This window comes from Momordica charantia (genome assembly GCF_013281855.1).
Source record: "Momordica charantia cultivar OHB3-1 chromosome 5 unlocalized genomic scaffold, Mcharantia_2.0 BLBB01000005.1, whole genome shotgun sequence".
Lineage (NCBI taxonomy): Eukaryota > Viridiplantae > Streptophyta > Magnoliopsida > Cucurbitales > Cucurbitaceae > Momordica > Momordica charantia.
This window is the reverse complement of record NW_028275163.1, coordinates 20,852,842-20,873,769: the sequence shown is the minus strand read 5'-3', so window position 1 is coordinate 20,873,769 and position 20,928 is coordinate 20,852,842. Positions and strand designations below refer to the sequence as shown.

Here is a 20,928-nt window from a genome sequence, read left to right as displayed (position 1 = left end):
AATTTGATCTAAATCTCTATTTTCATTTTTTTAATATAGACGTAAATTTGCTTTTATTCTGCTCCCTTACTTCAAATTCATTGAATATCAATTTGGTATATTTATCTTTTAAAACTATTTTTTATTTTTATGTTCCACAACATTGTGTTGAGATTATAGCAAGTAAAGTATATTATATTATCCGAGATTATAGCATTTAAAGTATAATATATTCTCTTCTCAATTTTCTTCATTTTTTAGATTTCTTTTTATCTTCCACGGCAAATTGCATAAACCACTTTTTTTTAAAAATTTATACCCCTAAATTTTTATCGTTGAACCTCAAACTTTGTTGATCTCTAAACATTTAGTGATAAATATTAAACCTCGAATTTTTATAAAATAGCTCCAAAAAATTTGATAACTAGATGGTTGGACAATAAGTAAACCTCACCATAACCTCATAACTTTCAAAATCTAAGTGGTGGTTATGAATCATGATCGTAAATATGAGAGAGAAATAGAGAATAATACATCAATTTTTTTTTCTTTTTTAAGGATTCTGACTTTAGTTTAGGGTACAAATTTCAAATTGAAAGATGAATGTTTAATTTTTATCATTGAAAGTTCGGGGTCCAGTTTTATCATTTATGAAAGTTTGAGGGTTTCATTTTTACCATTGAAAATTTAGAGATGTAATTAAAGCAACTACCATACTTTAAGGTGATTTGTGTAATTTATCCTTAAATATATTAATAAGACAAATAATTTAATAATATATCCCTTTATTTCTTAACAATTTTTTATTTATTTATAAAACTAGACACATCTTTAAATTAATATCTATGATGCTTCTTTTTTATACCTAAATGAATAAAATCTGACATGTTTGTGTTATTCAAAAATACTTTCCCCCTACGTAAATACTGTGTTTTACATCATTAAAATAAAATAGACAATAAAATAAAAATTAAAAATGTTGATTTTTTTAAAACTAAAAAAAATGTTCAAATATAATATATACATTTCTTTTTAACTGTTTTGAATGTATGAAATTTGTTACGCCTAAACATTGCATATTATTCTCGTTGCCATGGAAGTTCTCATAGATTAAGAACGAACAAAAATTGTTAATTTTGAATTTTTTTTTTTCTTATATTAGTTATATTTTGTATTGGCAGTGTTAAAGTTTTTGGTTTGCCAATGTCAGGAGTAGTCCATGTTTATTATAAACCTTTTGTTAGGTCTTTTTTTATTTTCAATGTAGGATCATTAACTTGTTCCCTCAAGATCGTAGCTGTTTTGATTCATCTATCCCACGTATTACATAATAATTACATAAATTTACATCATGAAGTAGATGTAACGTGACAAAAATTAAAAATATTGCCTTTGCAAAATATATATATATATACACACACACGAATATTTTAATTTAGTGTATAAATTGGTATATACAAATGTTAACTATCACTTGAATTTTTTATCCATACAAGTAACTACAACAATTTAAAAATCTATTGATTAACATCAAATATGTCAAATTGAGTATAGTTTGGTAGTAATTAATATATATCTCTAACAAAGTTATATTCTACCTCTTCCACGACTAAAATAAATCTCTTAACTTTTTTTAAAAATAAATTTATAGATTTTGAAGTATTCGTTTCGACACAATTTTCTTTATTTTTATATACACTGACATGAATCGTTTTATTGCATATAAAGGACACAATAGAAAAAGAAATATTATCCTTCACTAGCACATATCAACCGTTAGATTGGTGATGTTTCATCATCTAAATTATGAAGAATCACGCTCATACACAAGGGACGCATCATCCATCTATTTTCGATTAACTTATATCAAGACACATCGTTGTTGAATCTCATCAGCAAACTATAAGTTAAAATGACAAACTCATATATAACAATTTAAAAGCTAAAATATGAAGTATATAAGTGTGTGTACCTATATATATATAAAAGGTATAAAACATTAAAGAGACCAAATTGAAATTATCGGATGTTAAAGCTAAAATATGAAGTAAATATATATCGTTTGAAATCAACGACATGTTTCAATGAAGGAAATTCAAATTAAGTGACACACTATTTAAATCAAAATAATATGGCCTTTCAACAATCGAGTGCTTTCTCAATTGATATATTTACATGCAAGAAAGATCTAAATTTCGTGAATCTGGTTAAGCGAACCCTAGCTCCTCCATCCAAACAAGAAAGGTGAGCGTTGAGAGCGAAAAGTTGCTTGATTTACTAGAAAATAGTTGGTATGTTAGCGCTTTTGTTTTCAATGAGGGAGGGATCTTAAAGAAACTAAGCGAGCCCAGAATAGCAGTCTTCTAGTTACTATATTTTGAAGGCATATTGACTTAAGAAACTATTAGTCAATCACGGAAACGCTTGGTATATATAGGTAGTGCTCTTAAAAGCCCCAGGGTGTTTCGTATAGATCGAGACTTGTTGTTGCAAGATTTTTTATTTGTTCGATACTAGAAAAAAGGTAAGGAAACTATTTGATACCACTTTTTTCTATTTCTCAATAATATCCGACAATCAAGACAATTCCCGCGAAACTCTTGCATTTCATGCAAGTTTCTTTACCGTCGTGGTTTATGAGCATGGATCTTCAAACGTTTTCATGGTGTTAGTTTATCGGTCACCAATTTATTGTCATGCCCAGTATTTTCCAGTTGTTGCAATTATTCGAGAGGCGCAAAGGCAAAACATTTATTGGTTGTTGTAATTTTCACCTTATAAGATACTTCATTAGAAAAAGTCAGCAAACTTTGCACCACTCTATTTTTGTTGGTGGGTTCAATTGCAAGTTTGTTTCATCATTTCTCTATATATTTCAAAATTGTTTTGAATTTCAATTTTTTCTCTCCTTATAAGTAACAATAATATTTGACTTGATACTAACAGCTGCAATCGAAAGATAACACTTCCATTTTTTTCTACTTTGATTGTTTTTTAGTTATATTTTCTAGTGATACTAAAAACTTAAAAAAAAATCACAAAAATTTAAATATATAAAAAAACAAAGATTATCCTTCACTAACACGTACCATTAGATCATGATGTTTCGCATATATGGTTTGAAGAATCAAACCATACATAAATGCACGGACCGTCTAACTCCGCATCTCGAACAATCCCGTCCATTAACACACAATACAATAGAAGAACGAAATAGGAATTTATAAAAATTTAGAAATAAAATATTTTTAACTAAATTCAATATCCTTTATCAAACTACATTTTCCTTGAATGAATGACTACAACTACAACCACAATGTTGTTAAAAATGGTGAGAAATAAACAAACTTTAACCTTTACCATTGATCATGAATTTCAAAATCAAAACGACATATCGACCAATCCTCAAGGCTGAAGCTCAAGGATCGGTTCAAAATAAAACATTTCATTTTCTTCCCCTAATCTTAGCGTCAGCTGCACTTCAATGTCCATCCCATCTCTCTCCTCTCTCTTCTCTCTCTCTCTCCAACATTTGATTAACTTCTCATCGGGATTTTCACTTTGATTACGAGCAAGGAGAATTCGATCAAGTAACGCACAATTTCAGTTTCAATTTCAATTTACAGACAAGATTTCTGGGCATGGATCTTCGGACGTTTTCATGGTGTCGGTCCATCGGTTATGCCCAATTTCTTGTCATTTTCCAGTTGCAGCGATCCATTCGAGAGGCTAAAGGCAAGATCATCTAGTTAGCCTCTCATTGTTGCTCTAATTTTCGCCTTCATGAGATGACTCCTTGGAAAAAGTCTTTCCAACTCTGCGCTACTCGCATTTTTGTTGGTGGGTTCGATTGCAGGTTTGTTTCATCATTTCCCTGTCTGTTTTGTGGATATTTGGTTGTTTTGAATTTCGAATTTCGATTTTTCCCCTTTCGACTGGACTTGGAGTGGTATTTGACTTGATGGGTAGCTCGATAGCAAATCCAATTTTTCTAGTTTGATTGTTTTTTTACTAGCTTTTTCGTTATGTTCTCTCGTTCTAGCTCCGATCGTCAGTAATCTATCTTGTGGTGCTTTAGCCTTTGGATTTGGATGTTATTTCATTTGACATGGACTTGATTTCCTTGGGGTATTTTCTTGCTTGATTTAATCTTAGTTGACTGAGATGATATTCAATTCGTTGAAACTGTACTTTATTATCCATGCATTTGGGGGTATAAGTGGGGGTGTTCGACAATAGATTATTGGCTGTAGACGTGTATCCATCATTCTTTGATTCCATTCCCTTTTCCATAATTAATACTTAATAGGTTGGTTGAAAGAGAGCCAAGTACAACAATTTGTGTAGCTCTTTTTTGTAATTACACATCTTAAACTATTGCCCTCCTTTATTGACTTGTGACCCAAGTTCCTTCAAATCTTCCCATATTTTCCTTTAAGAGGTAGATGTGCCAGATTGGAGTTTTGATACTTGCCTATCTTTTTACACTGATTCAGAATCGAAGAACTCAATCGTATGGATATGTAAAATATAGGGTAGTAGGAGCCCTAAAAAGGAAAGGGACAGGAGCACTTGGTCCTTTTTAAATGCAAAGATTTTGTTGCTTCTTTTGTCAAAATCCGAAGAAGAAGTTCCAATAGGAACTGAAAGACGTGAGTGTAGAGGTTTTGATTGGAGTTGTGATACTTGCCTATCATAGTAAAGGGGAACTACTATATTGATAATGGAGAGGGCTGAAGGTGAAGGTGGAGGAGGATTGTTTCATACACAATTTTTTATTTTCTTTGGTCTGAGTCTCGGTTCATTGGAATTGGGAAACTCAACTCAACCCCTCTTTTTTGATAATAGAGGGATAATTTTTTTTTGTGGTGGTATCTGTTTCAGATTCCACCCTATGGTTTTTAATTGAGTTATCTGTGTAGGTTTGTTCATGCTTAGATTCTTTATCCATAAGAGGATTTTGTTGAAGATTTGTTCAGATGGTGATCTCCTCTAATGGTAGGGACAACTTTTCTTGGAATCTAGAGTTCATTTGAATTGGAAACTAGGACTGAGTTGTGTTTGGATTATTGGATTTGTATTCTGTTTTCTTGTGTGTTTTATGTCCTCTTGTTAGACTCGAAGTGCTAACGAAGGCTTAAAATTTTGTGTGTAATTAAGCAGCTGGTAGGGGTAAAAAGGGGTTGATATAAATAGTAAATAGGTTAGAGAGAATGAGTTCAAACCATGGTGGTCACAGTTACCTTAGCAACCAAATATAGTCAAGCGGTTGTCTCTTAAGATTAATTAAGAGACACTATGGATATCAAATAAAAAAGTTTTTAAAAATGAACTAGCTGGTTGGAGGTCATTTCTTAAAACAGTTTTCTTGTATCTAAGAAGTAAAGTTAATGAAAACATAATTGGTTCACTAGCTTTTAGAAGTTTTTTTTCTTGTGTTTTTTAGTTTCTTTTTCATGGATTCGTTTGAAAACTATTGAAATTGTTCATCCTACTAAAACTATGAACATGTGGAAGTAATTCTAAATAGACAATTACTTTTAACCTTTATAAATCTCTGCCATCACTGTTCATATAAGTAGATTTGAAAACAAAAGCATTAATTGTTTTGGAAAAAATGTTCTAAACAAGTCTAGAAGTTATGGTTCATACCTGCCTTTGGTAGATCCTTATCCGTTCAAGTTATAGTCTTTATAATCTTTGCCATCCGGATGTTTCTCTTCCAAAACTTATGAACATCTTTATGGTGGTGTTCTTGCTCATTCCAAACTTTTTCCATTTTCATTGCATTTCGAACAGTAACTATATGACAATCCCTTATCATTTCCATGCATGATTGTTGCATAAATATACATTTCTGGAAATGGGGGAGTCACTGTTGTCGCCATTCATCAACGTGATCAGTTTCTATTTAGGGGAAAGGACGGTGGGAAGGCCAGTTAGCAGTTGATTTTTTTTGGATCAGAAGTTAGCAGTTGATAAACATTAGAAAGCTTGGAAAATAGATGTTTGTCATATGAATTCTGAATTTGTTTGCGGATAAACCAATCCCAGATCATTAGAAGCATCTCATTGGGTTTGCAATTATACTGTTCTTGTTTGATTAACTGTTTCCAATAAGATGTGAACAATTCCATCAAGATAAAAGAGCCTCAATCCCAGATTCTTCACCAAACCCAATTCATTTACTAGCACTTCAAATTATTTTCCTGATTCTTTTTACTTTCATGTTTACTTTGGCTTGCAGTTTTCACTGGATTGATACAACTTCAGCAAAACACAATGATTGAGGAGAATCGTGAAAATTTCAGAGCAATGCAGCTGGAAAAGAGCCAGAATGCAATTACAAGATAGAGAGTGCTAAATTTTCACAATGTTGCTTACAAATCTATCTAGTGCCACAGATATTAGATACACATAAGAAAAAAGCAGCCCCTCCCCTCCCTGGCAGAAAGAAAAAAACCATAAAGAAAAAAAAGAAACAAAATAATTTGATCCACTAACATAGAATAATTTTTGGTACAAATAAATAATGGTAGACATTTCATTTCTTCAGATTTGGCAATTGTAATGCTCTTAGGATGGCACTGGCACTGGCACTTGTTCTTGGTAGCTCAAGTATCATTGTTTCTGTCATGTAATTGGCCATGAGAATTTGGCTGCGCTCCTTCTGATATCCATTAAAAGAAGACAGATAATTAGATATAAACAACATCCATTTCGCTAATATAACAATTGGTAAAAGAAGCCAACACCCCATAACAAAGTTTAACAAACCACCAGGTTCACAAATCTGGTATACAATATTGAACAGAAAGGTACAGAAAAAAAGAAATCGAATTTTGCTCAAGTCCTTTTGCACTTTGGAGGCTGATGTCGTGTAACTTTAAGGTAAAAAATCCGTACTTCATTTATCTTCGCACGAACAAACGTGTAAAATTCAATACCGAGATGAAAGAAGGGTAAAAAGAATCCTGCCATTATTGTGTAGAATGGGAGTGGAAATACATTCGAGCATTATGAAAAATTTTGAAATGGCAACTGAAACCTGTTCCAGGTTCTTTCTTGATACAAACATATTTAAGTGATTATTTTCTACCCAAACGAGGAAGAGATGAAATATACAACAGAATGCAGAGAAACTATTATCAAGTACACATATATTTATTACCACTTTCACCATCAGATGCATAAGTTAGTCTAGAAATTGCATCCACAAGAGCCTGCTCGTGTTCCTGCACGTCGAATACGAAACAATTTACCTTGTAACAGAAAGGAAAGATGGAAGAGAGAGAGAGAGAGAGAGAAAAAAAAGGAATTGGAATAGCATGATGCATTGACCATACTTTAAGCATTTTCTTTGCCTTTTCGAGCTCCACGGGATCGGGATTACTTGCATTGAAAACTTTCTCTACCTGTAGGTGTTCAAAATCACCAGATGGATATCACTGTTTGAATTTTAACCAGTTTATTTCGAATAACAATATGCTTACCTCCTTTACCAATGCCTCTGTATCAAGTAGTTCTATATCATCCAGCACTTTCTTTCCAACACCATTTTGTGATGGAGAAAGTTCCTTTCTGGATTGGCTCTTTGAGTGTCCTCTCCCTCTGCCAGCACCATGAACATGACCGCCAAAGCTTTGGGATCTTCTATAGACACGGTTTTGCCCTCCGTGGCCTCCTCGATGAGTCATTCCTGGACCCTCGCCATCCCATCGAATATCCTCAGGCGGGATCTGCAGTCCGCAGGAAATCAGTCAAACCTCCATAGGTTAACAAAAAACATTTTCTGGACCATGCACTGCTATCATTGTCACAGCACAAGATTGTGATTCACAACCAAACGACGCCAAAATGAAAAATAAGCCCCGAAGCAATCTTAATGCAAACAGCATAACATCCTTAGCAGCAACGTCTATAACTTGTATAAAAAATTTCAAGACCTCATGCAAATCATTAGACAGGTGGCCACCATGGTTTGAATTCATTCCCTCTAAGCCCTTTAGTATTTACATGAGTCCTTCTTTGACCACTAAGCCTACCCATGATGGTTCATCCAAATAACTGCAGATGGAAACATTCCAACTTGAAAATATAACCAAACAATGGAGGCTAGGTTGGAGCAATGATGACTAGCCTACATATCGGGCTTTCAAGTCAATTGAGTTAAATTTTGATAGGGAAATCATTACTACTACGAAATCACAGAGGAATTAGCAAACCAAACTAGGTTCTCTAACGTTACACTTTTTGGTTCAAATCCATTTGTACATTTGCACATATGAAGAAGTGGTTAAGATAAGGAAGTGGTACAACTCAAGGTATAGGGTATGCTTTGCAGTTAAGATATCCCTACTTCCTCTAAGAGGACTAGGTTCAAAACCCCACCCCTATATATGATATAATATTCTCAAGGTACTAGTGTATGAAAAACAGGGCTTAAAACTCCGACAATAGCCAAAGTTGCAATTAGGATATAATTTATGTAGAGGTCTCAGTAGCATATTTCATCATTCATGCACCAGAAAACAGTGTTGAATCTCACGGAATTATTAGTGCATTTCTTAATCCATGTCAATATATTCTGTAATTGTCGTTCCATAGATACCACAATTCCGCAAACAAATAAAATCTCACCCAAATCTGTAGAGAAATTATTTAAGAATACAACACCCAAGCATACCTCTTTAATATCAACCCATTCCCACGTCTCTCGTGCTGTATTTATATCATAAACCAAAGCATGCTGGCCCTGAAAAGAAAATATAGCATTGAAGGAACAGAGGACAATCAACACATAAAATCAATATATTTCTGAAGAGCCAATTAGCACGTAGTAACTTTTTTTCCTTCATTATTTTTGGGGTGGGGGGCAAAACAAGGCTTAACCGATGTGAAGTAGTGAGATGCGTAAAAAAAAATATCTAATATATGTGGAACAAAAATAAAAAGTAAGTTCAACGCAAACACATAAGAGCAATTTCGAAGACTCAGACATGCCTTAACATGATCGTAATCTTTTATGATAGCCTCATAGAAGCTGTTGTCCTCAGGCCACCTGGTCCACACTTTCCTTCCAATTAATGTGTCATATGGTGGAGCTTCGGCAGATTCATTTGCCAGAAGGGCACCAGAAGAACTATGATTATTTAACTGTCTACTTCCAGCAGGAACAGAGGAAGAGTACTGCATCGGTTTCATAGACGAAAAACCAGGCAATGGTGTATTCTAATAAGAAAAAAATGTATAGAGCTAAAATAAGCAGAAAATAAGAGACAACCATGTCTCAGACCTTATGCCAAAAGGGGGGAAACCCTTTTGATCCAACAAGAAACATGGTTTCAAATCCAGATAGAGACATGAAAGCCAACAAAAGTACTCATACCAATTGACTTGTTTTTTGCTTCTTACGGGATGCTGAAACAGTTGGACTGGGAACAACATCATGAACCGGCTGAGATGAACTGCGTCTCACATTTTGGTGACCACCTGCCTGTCTCCACTCCCTAACACCATCTCAAAACATAACAGAATAGAGTTGAAAAAACACACGTCTCCCAATTGGATTAGAAAATTTAATTGCCTTAGAAACATCCTAACCTAATCTCGCGTATGATATCATCAGAATTAACCCTGGCGAGCAATTCTCTGTGTTCATCATCCGATACTCTCAATTCTTTCCTAAGCTCCGTTATCAAGCTTTCTTTATCCTGGCGAACAGAGAGCACGAACCTGAGTGAAACCATATTAAAACAAAACCTACATGGTACAAATTTTAGCAAATCTTAAAAAAGATGGACAGACCCAGGTAATGGCATCTGCTTGGGCTTTAAATGCACGCAGTACCGAGCAGTAAGCTTCTTGCTCGAGATGATGAATTTGGGCCTCCATATCATTATGTACTCTAGTGTATGGGAAAGAACTCAAAACAGACATCCCCTTTCCAGAAATGTGGCCTCCTCTAGAAACTCTGTTACGATGTGATGGTGGAAGATCATCATCAGTACCTGCAGTTATTTCATATACAGAATACATGATTTTAAAGGACGTGACACCTAGAATAACCCATCATTTTTCCCATTAACATGGCTATATCCCGATAATATCCTCTGGCTTCCTAAAAACTTGTTACTACAATGATGAAATCCTGATCAAGCCATTGAAGGAACTCATAAATTCATAATCCAGAAAAGGCTAAATCTTTCACAGTCGCAAATGGAATACTTCTCTGCTTGAAGGTCCATCATTTCCTTTTCTCTCATTCATGCATGCCTTCTTATGCCCTTGGGGAAAAGCGAACAAAGATTACCCACCATGATCGAGCACAATACCCTAAAATCTCCATTCTCCCTTCGCCCTTCTTCTCGCATAAAAATTTCTCGACTAAACGCAACAATTAAAGCTAAATTAACGGAAAAGATAAAACCCAGAACTCATAAAAACAAAGGAATTACGCAATTAAACCTTCGGGCCATGGATACCGCCCCGAAGTAACCCCAAACCCCTATTTCTGTTACTACACCCAAAAAAACCGAAAACCTATTTTCAAGCCCTCGTCGAAGTAACCACCAAATCAGGAACTTCCACTTAACAGGAAAAAAAAATCAATGAACTCCCAATTGTCCAAATAAAGACCCAACCACGCTTTAAAGAAGAAGAAAAGAAAGACCCAAAATTCATTCGAAAGAACTGAACATTCCAATTCGACAGAACCCGAATAATTCAAACTTACCGCTACTGTCGGAGGCTTCATAGTTCATGACCTCGCAAGAAAGAACCTGAAAAATTGGAAGAAGATGCAGAGAACTGGATTGAAGGCAAGAGAAGGGGGGATTCTTAGTGAATCGCAATGGCAATGAGCGCGAATCGATGATACAGAACTGAAGGAGTGAAGAATCGAAAGGGGGCAATGGTTAAGACAATAAATTTCTTCGAGCGGATTACTGGTGGAAGCCTTAGTGTTGCTTGATTTGATTATACGTAGAAGAAAGGTCTCTTGTTCGTCTTCCCAATGAATATCAAACCGCGCCTGCAAAAAATTACGCGAGTTTATATAAGCCAAAATAATAATAATAATTTTTTTTCCTTTTTTTTTAAGGAAAGAAAATGAAAAGGTAAATTAGAAAAATTAAAGTTTAAGAATAATGTAATTTGCTTATGTGTTAGTTGGATCTCCACCCTTGCATAGAAAAAAAAAATAATGTAATTTAAAAAATAAAATACACAAATAATTTAAATTTAAAAAAATAATAATAAAATAAATATAATTTAAATAAAAAAATACAAAATTAAGTTAGACATCCAACCTCAGCCTATTTTGATTTTTGTATATTTTTTTGTTTGTTTTAAAAATGTATTTTTATTTAAGTTAAATAATTTTAACTTTTATGTCAAATTAAGCTTATTCTTTTTACGAAATATGGCTAATTACATTTATATCGTTGAACATCTTTTTAAAATAAATCTTAGATCATATAAGTACAAATATATCATTATAATAATTTATAAAAAAAAAATATTAACTATTGTAATGGGAACATGTCAATTGAAAATAAAAATCTTTTAGTTAGATCATATAACTCACATAGTTTGAGATATATGTCAATTACCATTGAGTTAGATGCCCTTACCATAGAGTTACATGCATTTTTGACATTCATCATGCTATATTTTTTTTATATCCGTCAAGTTTATTTTCATTTTTCTAATGCCCACTTCAAAAAATATATATAATTCTACTTCATGCTAAGCCTCTTTTATTATTGCTCCAAACTCTACCTAAAGATAAAGAACAAAGTTCACCAACAATAAGTCATGGGTCAAAAACAACCAAAAATTACAAAATTATTTCATAATAAAAAACAGAAAATGAAGCCACGAATTCCATTGGATTCCAAATCGTTGCAAGATTACTGCTTTTATCTTAAAAAAAAAAAAACCTATTAATGAGATTCTTCAAATGATTTTTGTCTATCCCTACTACGGTGATTTCAAAGCATGAATTAGCCGCCAATATTAATTTAGTTCAGCAGTAACTAATACTTGTCTATGACTAAAAAGTAAGTTCTAATCTCACCCTCACTTATTGTACTAAAACAAGTCTGAGTCGGCAAAAGTACTCTTCTTTTTTTTTTTTTTTCCTTAACAAGAGGGCTACAATGTAATTCAAATATTAGTGACATTTGCAAATCATTGATAGAAATCTTCATAGATGATTGGGTTATTTTTAGAAATTTCCTTTCTAAGGGGAGATAGAGAGATAAAATAGGGCCTAAAATTAAAGCTGGGCCATTTTAGGAGTTCATTTTGGTTGGGTATTGGACCCAAGGTAGGAGCTACACAACCCAACTGGGCCATATACATAGTCATAGGCTAGATGGAGCCCAACCCAATTGTCCATAGTTAGATAGAGAAAGCAACCCAACCTATCATAGTTAGAGAGAGAATTTATAAAAAGTTTTTAAATCTTATTTTCGTCCCTAAACTTTCATGTTTATTCTATTTTAGACAACGAGTTAATATCAGGTGTCTTGCACGTGGTTTTAAATATTTTAATATAATATCTCTAAAAAATTAAGATATAAAATTACTACTAAACATAATTTCTAAATGCTACTATTGCCATTAAATCATTAAATCATTGAAAAATATGAGATAAAAAATCACACGACCAAAAAAATAAAATAATAAAATAAGAGCAATACCAATCAAAAAGTCATATTAAGATAAATAGAAAAACTAATAACATGAATATATTTTAAAACATCAAAACAACATTAATTAAATATTAAATTAAACTTGAAAATAACGTTAACTAAATATTAAAATATGGACGTATCATGAATATATAACTAAAAGTAATATACATAAAAAGATTAAAATAATCTAAAAAAAATAAAAGTTGAAGATAACACAAATACATAATTGTATACTTTACCTCGCAATCAATTAAATAAGTGTATGAATTCTCAAATATTCTTTTGACATGGTTCAGTTTTCACTAATGAAGAAAATAAAAACCTTCATTTATATTTTGAAAATGAATTTTAGGTCAAAGAATAAAAAGACGTAATCTTTCGTTTTATAGATGATTTGTTATGAAACCTATATGCGGATGGATGCATTACTTTATCAAACAATTGCACTCCTCATCTTATTAACTTCTCTCAACACACATTTTCACTCGAATAGTCACAACTCTTTTAGATTAACTTATTGTTTCATCGAATGGTCACAACTCTTTTAGATTTATTCTCCCAACATACACTTTAACTCGAACAGTCTTGTCTCTAGCAAATAATCATGTGCAATGCACGTAGAATTAAAGGTTATTTTTAAACTATATTAAAAATGACATTTAAAAAACTAAAATATGAATTTATGGAAATTTAAAACGTAAAATAAGAGACATACTGTCTCCTTCATAGACACGTCTCTACCGTTTGATTGTGATACTTTATATTGTATTATGGATCACACCATATGTGGATGATAACACTCTTCTTTATGTAACCACACCCATGAGATTAACTTCTCTAGACGTACATATTTACTTGAATAATTGCTCTTGTCAACATACCAAAAATTGAAGGACAAGATATAATTTTTTGAAAATTAAATGGTAAAATCGGAATGCAAAAGTCTAATTAATAAGTATAATATGAAAATTAATATAGTAATCTAATATGTAAAATAATTAATTTAACAATTCAAGTAATAAACACTCATTGTCAAGTACTCAAACATGATCACAACCCATAAAATTATTTTCAAAACTAACTCCTGAGTTTAGAAAGTCTAGTTAATAAAGACATAAACATAAAAATAAACACATAAGGAATTTAAAAGTAGTTAAGACCTATGATAGTAACAAATCAAGAGTCTATATTAAGAATAATACCAACACTAAAACTAAAATAAATCATTAATATATTAGTATGAAAATGTAATTTTATACTCTACATCATCATCAAATCAAATAAATTTATGGATTCTTTTGGATCTTTAGTGTGTCCCTTGCAAATAACGAAAAGTTTTAATTTTCGTTCTTTTTGAAAAGTTTTGATTTTTCTGCAAGAGAAAAGCCTTTATAGACATTTTGAGAGATAAAAAATACACAATTTTATGCATGATGTTTTCTTTCCTGCTATATAGATGTTTGTAATCACACCTATTTGGAAATTGATATATCATTTCATCGAATCACACATCCTGGATTAACTTATCTATCTAAAAAAATCCATCAGTCTGTTGTGTTATATATAAACAATTTCAATCTCAATCGCATCCATATGTAAATGAACACATCAATTCTCTCAACAGACACCTCGATCCAAGAGTTGCATCACACGAAAGTTTTAAGGGTTAAATGGGTATTTATTAAAAGGTGGAGGGCAAAATTAGAAGGCAAAGATTCTCCTCTATAGCACATATATAGATAATAAATTATGTGAGTATGAATCTTTTTTTTTTTTTGACAAGAGTAGAAATCTTTTGTTGACTAAGCTATTATATTTTTGACAAGTAGGAGAGAGAAAGCAGTATACTTAACCTGTTATCAACGGCGCTGCATGGGTCGATACACACATTGCCTTTTTTATCTCATTTTTTCAATTAAAATCTAAAATATGATATTTTTTTCGATCACATTTCAGCCCAACACTACACTCGATGAAATTATAGAAATATTGTCATAGCTTTGGATTAAAGGGTATTTGTTATAAATTAATTTCTTTATTATAAATAAGTTATTGAATATTTTAAACAAATTGCAAAATTCAAAACTCCCCATTTGTCAGAAATTCTCCGAATTAGTTTGTCATAAAATAATGCAAAAAGAAAAAAAAGAGAAAAATATATATTTTTTCTTTTTGTTTTTCTTTAAATAAATAGTTTTCAAATTTTTAATGGTGATTTACTAAGCAAGTATTATTCTATTTTTTGCCATTAACTTTCAAAATGTATATCGTAGTTTCTGAATATCACATAAATTTAACTTTTTAAGTATGTGTATTAATATATTACTTTACAAGTATTTTGTATTGGATATTAAGCAAAAAAATTAGTAAAAACTAAAATAGCTATTACTTAAAATTCAACGATTAAAATAATTATTTTTTAAAGTACAAAAATGAAACTAATCCAAAATTTCAGGTCTAAAATAATTGGCTAAGAAGAGAGATTCAAATTAAACCCAAAAAAAGAGGCACCCAGAAAAGTTGAGTTACAATATCACTCTTTTATTTGACAGTGACAAATGATTAATATTACAAATCTCATCTTATTTTAATTAATTTCTTCATATATTTATTTCCAATTAATATTACAAGCCAATTCCCCATGGTTTTATATTTGTTATGCAACGGGAATCGATAGTCGAGCTACAGGTTACGATCGGAGGGAAGCCCACTGATCCACGAGGGGCTCGGTCCCGACCCGATGCTCGCAACCTGGGGCTCGGTCCCGACCCAGTGCTCGACCCGCGGTCCAGCCAATGATCCCCCATCTTCGATCGACGGTTTCGCCCAGGCCCTGTAACGGTGAATTAGGGTTAGCTACGGAAAGTTCTAGAACACCTTCACGCTATAAGTAGAGATCCAGCCTTAGAGGTAGGGGCATCAAAAAGCTGATTACATTTACGTCATTCTCTTGCTAACTTAAGCATCGGAGCCCGTGTGACTAGAGTCACACCGGTTTAACTCGATTTGGTTTTGCAGGTACTAGTCCCGAATCAACAAGTTTGGTGGGCGCGAGAAGGAGAACCAGAGGACCGAAATCCACGCATCAACAATTGGCGCCGTCTGTAGGAACGATTTAAATAATCTAGTTGAGCAATATGACACCAGAAAGGAGTCCACGACGCTCTGATGATAACTGCTCTGCCAAGAGGAGGCTGAACTTGGACGACCCCCAGGTTGGAGGACTCAAGGATGGGACCAGCCAGTCAAACCCGGAACGTCAGGAGGGGTTGCCCGAGGCGTATGCACTAACGACCCTTGAGCCACTCCAAAAGTAGTTCGCGGTCTTGGAAGACAAGGTCGAGGGCATGCTGCAACGCATGACCCAAGTCCTTCGACAATTTGAGCGACAAGAGTCCGACGAGGTACCCCTTGTCAGAGACCTGCGAAAAGGGAAGGGCCCAGCGCAAAGCGAGACCGATGAATCAACAAACAGTGCAGGGAGCAAGTTGCGGATAGGTGGAAATACCAGGCGACGAACCCGGATTTTCGACTCCCAAAAGATAAAAAAACAACATAAATCCCCAGCACCAAACGAGGGCAAGAGCAACTAGGATAACAGAAACTCTGAGCCGATAAGTCTCGACAAAGGCAAACTGACAGATCGGCCAGAGTCTTCAGAGAAACGACATAACCAAAAGGAAAAGGGATTCGACCTCGAAGAACTACTGGATCAAGCCGACTCACCATTCACGGAGCAGATCATGAGAGAGAAGATCCTTCCAAAATTCAAGCTACCCACGGGAAACAATTAGACGGGACGACCAACCCAGTAGACCATCTAGATGCTTATCGGGAATGGATGGATATCTACGGAGTGTCGGAGGCGGTCAAGTGCCGGGTATTCTCGACTACATTAAACGGGTCAGCCAGAATATGGTTCTGACAATTAAAACGAGGGTCAATCTCGAGTTTCAAGAGCTTGGCCAGAGCATTCGTGACCCAGTTTGCAGGGAGACGGTGTCGGAGCTGACCTGTGGCTTATCTTTTAACTATTAAACAGAGGACGACAGAGAGTCTACACGACTATGTAGCTCGGTTCAACGAGGAGAAGCTGCAGGTAGAAAGCCTTAGAAACACTGTATCTCTGCTGGCCTTCATGTCCGGCGTCAGGGATGAGCATTTGTCATTTTCGTTAGGAAAGAAAACACCGAGTACCTTCTCGGAGGGGCTGAGCTGAGCTCAGAGGTACATGAGCGCTGGTGAGCTCTTTTACTCAAAAAGGGAGCCAGACGGAAAGCGAACTGACCAAAAGAGAGAGAGATTAAAGGAGAACAACGAGTGTCGCGGGAATGCTATTATACCTCAATGAGGGGCAACGACAGGACTTCTACTAAGGGGGGCTGTTGACCTTTCCTTTCTTCCTTAAGATGTGGTTCTTTTTGTTTCTCTACTTTTAGCAAGATTTCTAATTATTATTTCTTTTATTCAATAAAGTATCCATTTTTTTGGTTCTCTGTCAACTATGTCTCCTAAATCCAAAACGAGATACCGAGCGACTTTGATAAAACACCTTGCCTCGTCTACAAGCGTACTCTCAAGAGATATCGACAATACACTACCTTGAGAGTAGGGGGCAATAGGGCTCAACTCTACACGACGACGGTAAAACCAGCTCTAGCCGAGCAGGCCGAGCAGGGCTCGGGGCCGACCACTGCTCGGGTCTGATCACTGTTCGGCGTCGACCAAGTGCTAACGGGCACCAATCTACATTAATTGGCAGTTTTATAAGATAGCCTTGCCAATAGGTCTTATTTTCGACTGAGTAGGGCTCGGGTCCGACCACCACTAGACGCCGACCACGTGCGACGGAGCACAAATCTACTTTAATCGACACATTTGGAATGAACAATTAAACAATCTCAACACGGCCAAACCAGAAGCAGGTCGATTGACCTAGAACGGTTAAAACATGAGATGGAGTAAAAGGCCAAAAACGACAACGGGTGTAAAACCATCGGCTATGGCCAACGGGTTAGAAACCTACGGAAATGAAAGCAACAAAACTCCATCAAAGTTAGAGCCGTAAGCCAATAAGTGATTGGTAAGAGGGTTAATTGATAATTCCAAAGAAAAGAAATACAAGCAACGTAGTGATAAAGCGACATAAAATCCGCGTTGGTTAGAGGCTGCTCGTCCCTGAGGTACGACCACAAAATAAAGCAACTGATCAAAGTAGACCACCCATTCGGGACGATTTGGGAAGGAACTACTTGATTAAAAGCTAAAAAGTTTTGAAGGAAAAGAGGCAACGGTAGGCGAACTCCAAATTGGAACATCGCGGCATAAAATACTACTTCACCGGGATAAAAGCCATCAATACTCTCTCCCGGATTCGGAAGACGAGGGCTAACCGAATCCGGGATACGGTATTTCGAACGCAAGTGACGCAGGTCCCTCGCCGTAAGAGTGGGGTGAGATTCTAACTAAGGATGCGACGATGACCCATCATCCGAGGAGGTCCATTCGAAATCGACATACACTTTTCTGTGTCTCGTGAAGATAAGACAGCGCACTGCGACTAGGGTGCCATGAGCCCCACAATGATTCGACAACTCAATCGGTTCGGGTCACGATCCTTGACCGTTAGACCGAAACATTCTTGGTGCGAACCCCGAAAAACTTGCATTCTCCTGGATCACGAGCCTACATGACAAGATAAGTCACTACAAAAGCTATACTCCCAATGGGATCGAAAGCATCGCATTGGGAATAGGGGGCAACTGTTATGCGACAGGAATCGATAGTCGAGCTACAGGTTACGACCGGAGGGAAGCCCGCTGGTCCACGAGGGGTTCGATCCCGACCCGGTGCTCGGTCCCAACCTGGTGCTCGGCCCGCGGCCCAGCCAATGATCCCCCATCTTCGATCGACGGTTTCGCCCAAGCCCTGCAACAGTGAATTAGGGTTAGCTACGGAAAGTTCTGGAACACCTTTACGCTATAAGTAGCGATCCAGCCTTAGAGGTAAGGGCATCAAAAAGCTGATTACATTTACGTTATTCTCTTGCTAACTTAAGCATCGAAGCCCGTATGACTAGAGTCACACCGGTTTAGCTCGATTTGGTTTTGCAGGTTCTAGTCCCGAATCAACAAGTTTGGTGGGTGCGAGAAGGAGAACCGGAGGACCGAAATCCACGCATCAACAATATTAAACCCTAATTATTTAATTATATTGAATCCACATATTTGAAAATTTCAATCCTTTATCTTTTTACCCCCCAAACAAAAAAAAAGAAGTGGTTTGAGTGTCCCATATATTTCAATCTCACTGCAAGCAATTCATCAATTTTTTTTTGTTAATTGATAAAAATGACATTTTTCCCCCAAGTTGGCCAATTTTGCAGGAAACTCTCCCTATATTTATATATTTTACTTTGGAGGCAAATTTCAAATCAAATCTATGTTTTACACCTCATGGGGTTGGTAAAGTAGGATATGTATATTTTACCTAATGAAATGGATTTGGATTGAATTACCAGCCAATATAAGAAAAGCACAATTAAATTAATAAATTAGGATAAATCTAACTTTTTTTTAATTCATACTTTTACCATCTCATTTCTCATGGACTTGAAAATTAGCTCAAAGGAAAGAAATAATAATATTATAAAAGTTTGAAATTAGGACTTCGTGTATCAATCGATATATATATTATGTGAAACTACTACTTGACTAAAAAATTTAAGTAGATAGTGGCCACGTAAATGTCACATTTCATTAAAATTTTTAACAATTTTTCCTGTTGTTGTTCGTTGTTATTATTATTGGTTAAATTGTTGCTGCTATTGATATTGAGATCAAATGTGTCAAATGAAAAGAATGAATCTTTTGTTGCATTATATACCTAGATGAAGTCAAACAAGGTAGAAATAACATGATTAGAAATCTAAGTAAAAAATTAGATTTGACAGAAAAATCTCTCAACTCAAATCTCTTAAGAATAAAAAAAAATAATTTACTCTTCATCAATATATATATATATATATATATTTAAAAAAGAAAAAAAGAAAAAACATGTTCGATATTTAGAAGACAAAAAATTATTACAAAGTGAGATCCAAACAAGGCGTTGGTCGCCGTGCAAGACTCTCTCACCAATTTAAAATGTTGCCACTCCGTTAAGCGTTGGCGCCAGCAGAAGTCGTCACTATGATGCCAAATTACAAAAAAGCCCCCCATGCTTTTCTACATATTTATCCAAATCCCACTCTTTAAATTAAGCATCTACGTGTCGAGACATCGGAAAAAGAAGTAAAACATAATTATTGGTAATATTTTAAGGAAAATATTTGGCTCCTTAACCAACTGTCCTTGCAACCATTAAAAAATTAACCACTCATTGTTTTTTAAAAATATGTTTACTTTTTTTGTTAAATATTTAATGGGACGAGGACAATTTGTTTCTTACTTCTGAAGAGTCAAGTATTTTCCACATTTTAAAAAATAAAATACTTTTTTGGTCATTATAAATTTTTATTTGATCCTTAAGTTTTATAAATAGATTGTTTGGTCCAAAACATTTAAAAAATAGTTCTAAATTATCTATGGAGTTAAACTTTTGTTAACCACTACCGGAATGGTGACGTGACAATAGTAAATTGGATATTTAATGATTTTATGTTATTTTTAATTATTTCACATCTTTTTTCTATTTTCCCCATCATAGTACGGGTTGAGTTGGAAAAATCCCAACCCAATCAGATGGGGTTAGGTCTCGGGTTGACCCTTGAAAATCCCGGGTCAACTCTCTACCCGACCCGAGATTATAGTTTTTCTTTTTTAATAATCTAATATTACATATATATAATAAATTATTAATTACTAATTAAAATCTTATTTTTTATATTCAATCTCACCTATCCATTTCATTAAATCTCAACCATTGATTTTAAGTTTCAATTCAATCCTTCCCATTTTGAATATTTGATTCTCTCTCATTTCTAGCATTTTCAATTAAAAAAAAAAACTCCATTAGAATATACTGATATACTGAGGATATGACTAAATCATAATGATCAAATTGAAACCTCTAAAACTATAAGAACTAAGTTGAAACTAAACTCAACTCTCATCGACTAAATTAAAAATGTTTAAATGACCAAACCAAAATTAAAATAACAATTTAAAACTTTTAAAACCATAATTAAATATCAAATTAAAACTAAATCTAAATTTTGAAGATTATAGAGACAAACTAAAACTAACCT

General features: G+C 34.4%; 1 protein-coding gene and 1 long non-coding RNA gene across 5 annotated transcripts; one reads left to right on the top strand and one right to left on the bottom strand.

Annotated features, from left to right (window-relative positions):
- Positions 1–3,365: 3,365 nt before the first annotated feature.
- Positions 3,366–6,534, top strand: LOC148211523 (uncharacterized). The gene is made up of 2 exons (XR_015790889.1): positions 3,366–3,835; positions 6,227–6,534. It is a non-coding gene; the product is annotated as an uncharacterized LOC148211523 (long non-coding RNA).
- On the bottom strand, positions 6,266–11,013 carry LOC111024844 (protein EMSY-LIKE 1). Of its 4 annotated transcripts, none has more exons than XM_022302639.2 (10): positions 10,715–11,013; positions 9,787–9,989; positions 9,583–9,692; positions 9,368–9,488; positions 8,983–9,210; positions 8,666–8,734; positions 7,473–7,718; positions 7,326–7,394; positions 7,151–7,214; positions 6,266–6,649 (listed from the first exon to the last, which is right to left on the bottom strand). In XM_022302639.2, exons 1-10 carry the CDS (start codon positions 10,740–10,742, stop codon positions 6,594–6,596), a joined length of 1,194 nt encoding a protein of 397 aa, XP_022158331.1. In that variant the 5' UTR covers positions 10,743–11,013; the 3' UTR covers positions 6,266–6,593. The 4 variants fall into 4 exon arrangements, with proteins under 4 accessions (XP_022158331.1, XP_022158332.1, XP_022158333.1 ...); XM_022302640.2 differs by having other exon boundaries at positions 8,983–9,168; XM_022302641.2 differs by having other exon boundaries at positions 9,787–9,952.
- Between the last annotated feature and the right edge of the window lie 9,915 nt (positions 11,014–20,928).

Bases quoted from the DNA above. Each gene is read 5' to 3' on its own strand.
- LOC111024844 (XM_022302639.2), bottom strand. From the start codon at position 10,742: ATGAACTATGAAGCCTCCGACAGTAGCG. The intron at 9,693-9,786 runs GTCTGTCCATCT...TCTGTTCGCCAG, and splicing joins AAGCAGATGCCATTACCTGG to GATAAAGAAAGCTTGATAAC. The intron at 8,735-8,982 runs GCATGTCTGAGT...TTTTCTTTTCAG, and splicing joins AAGATTACGATCATGTTAAG to GGCCAGCATGCTTTGGTTTA.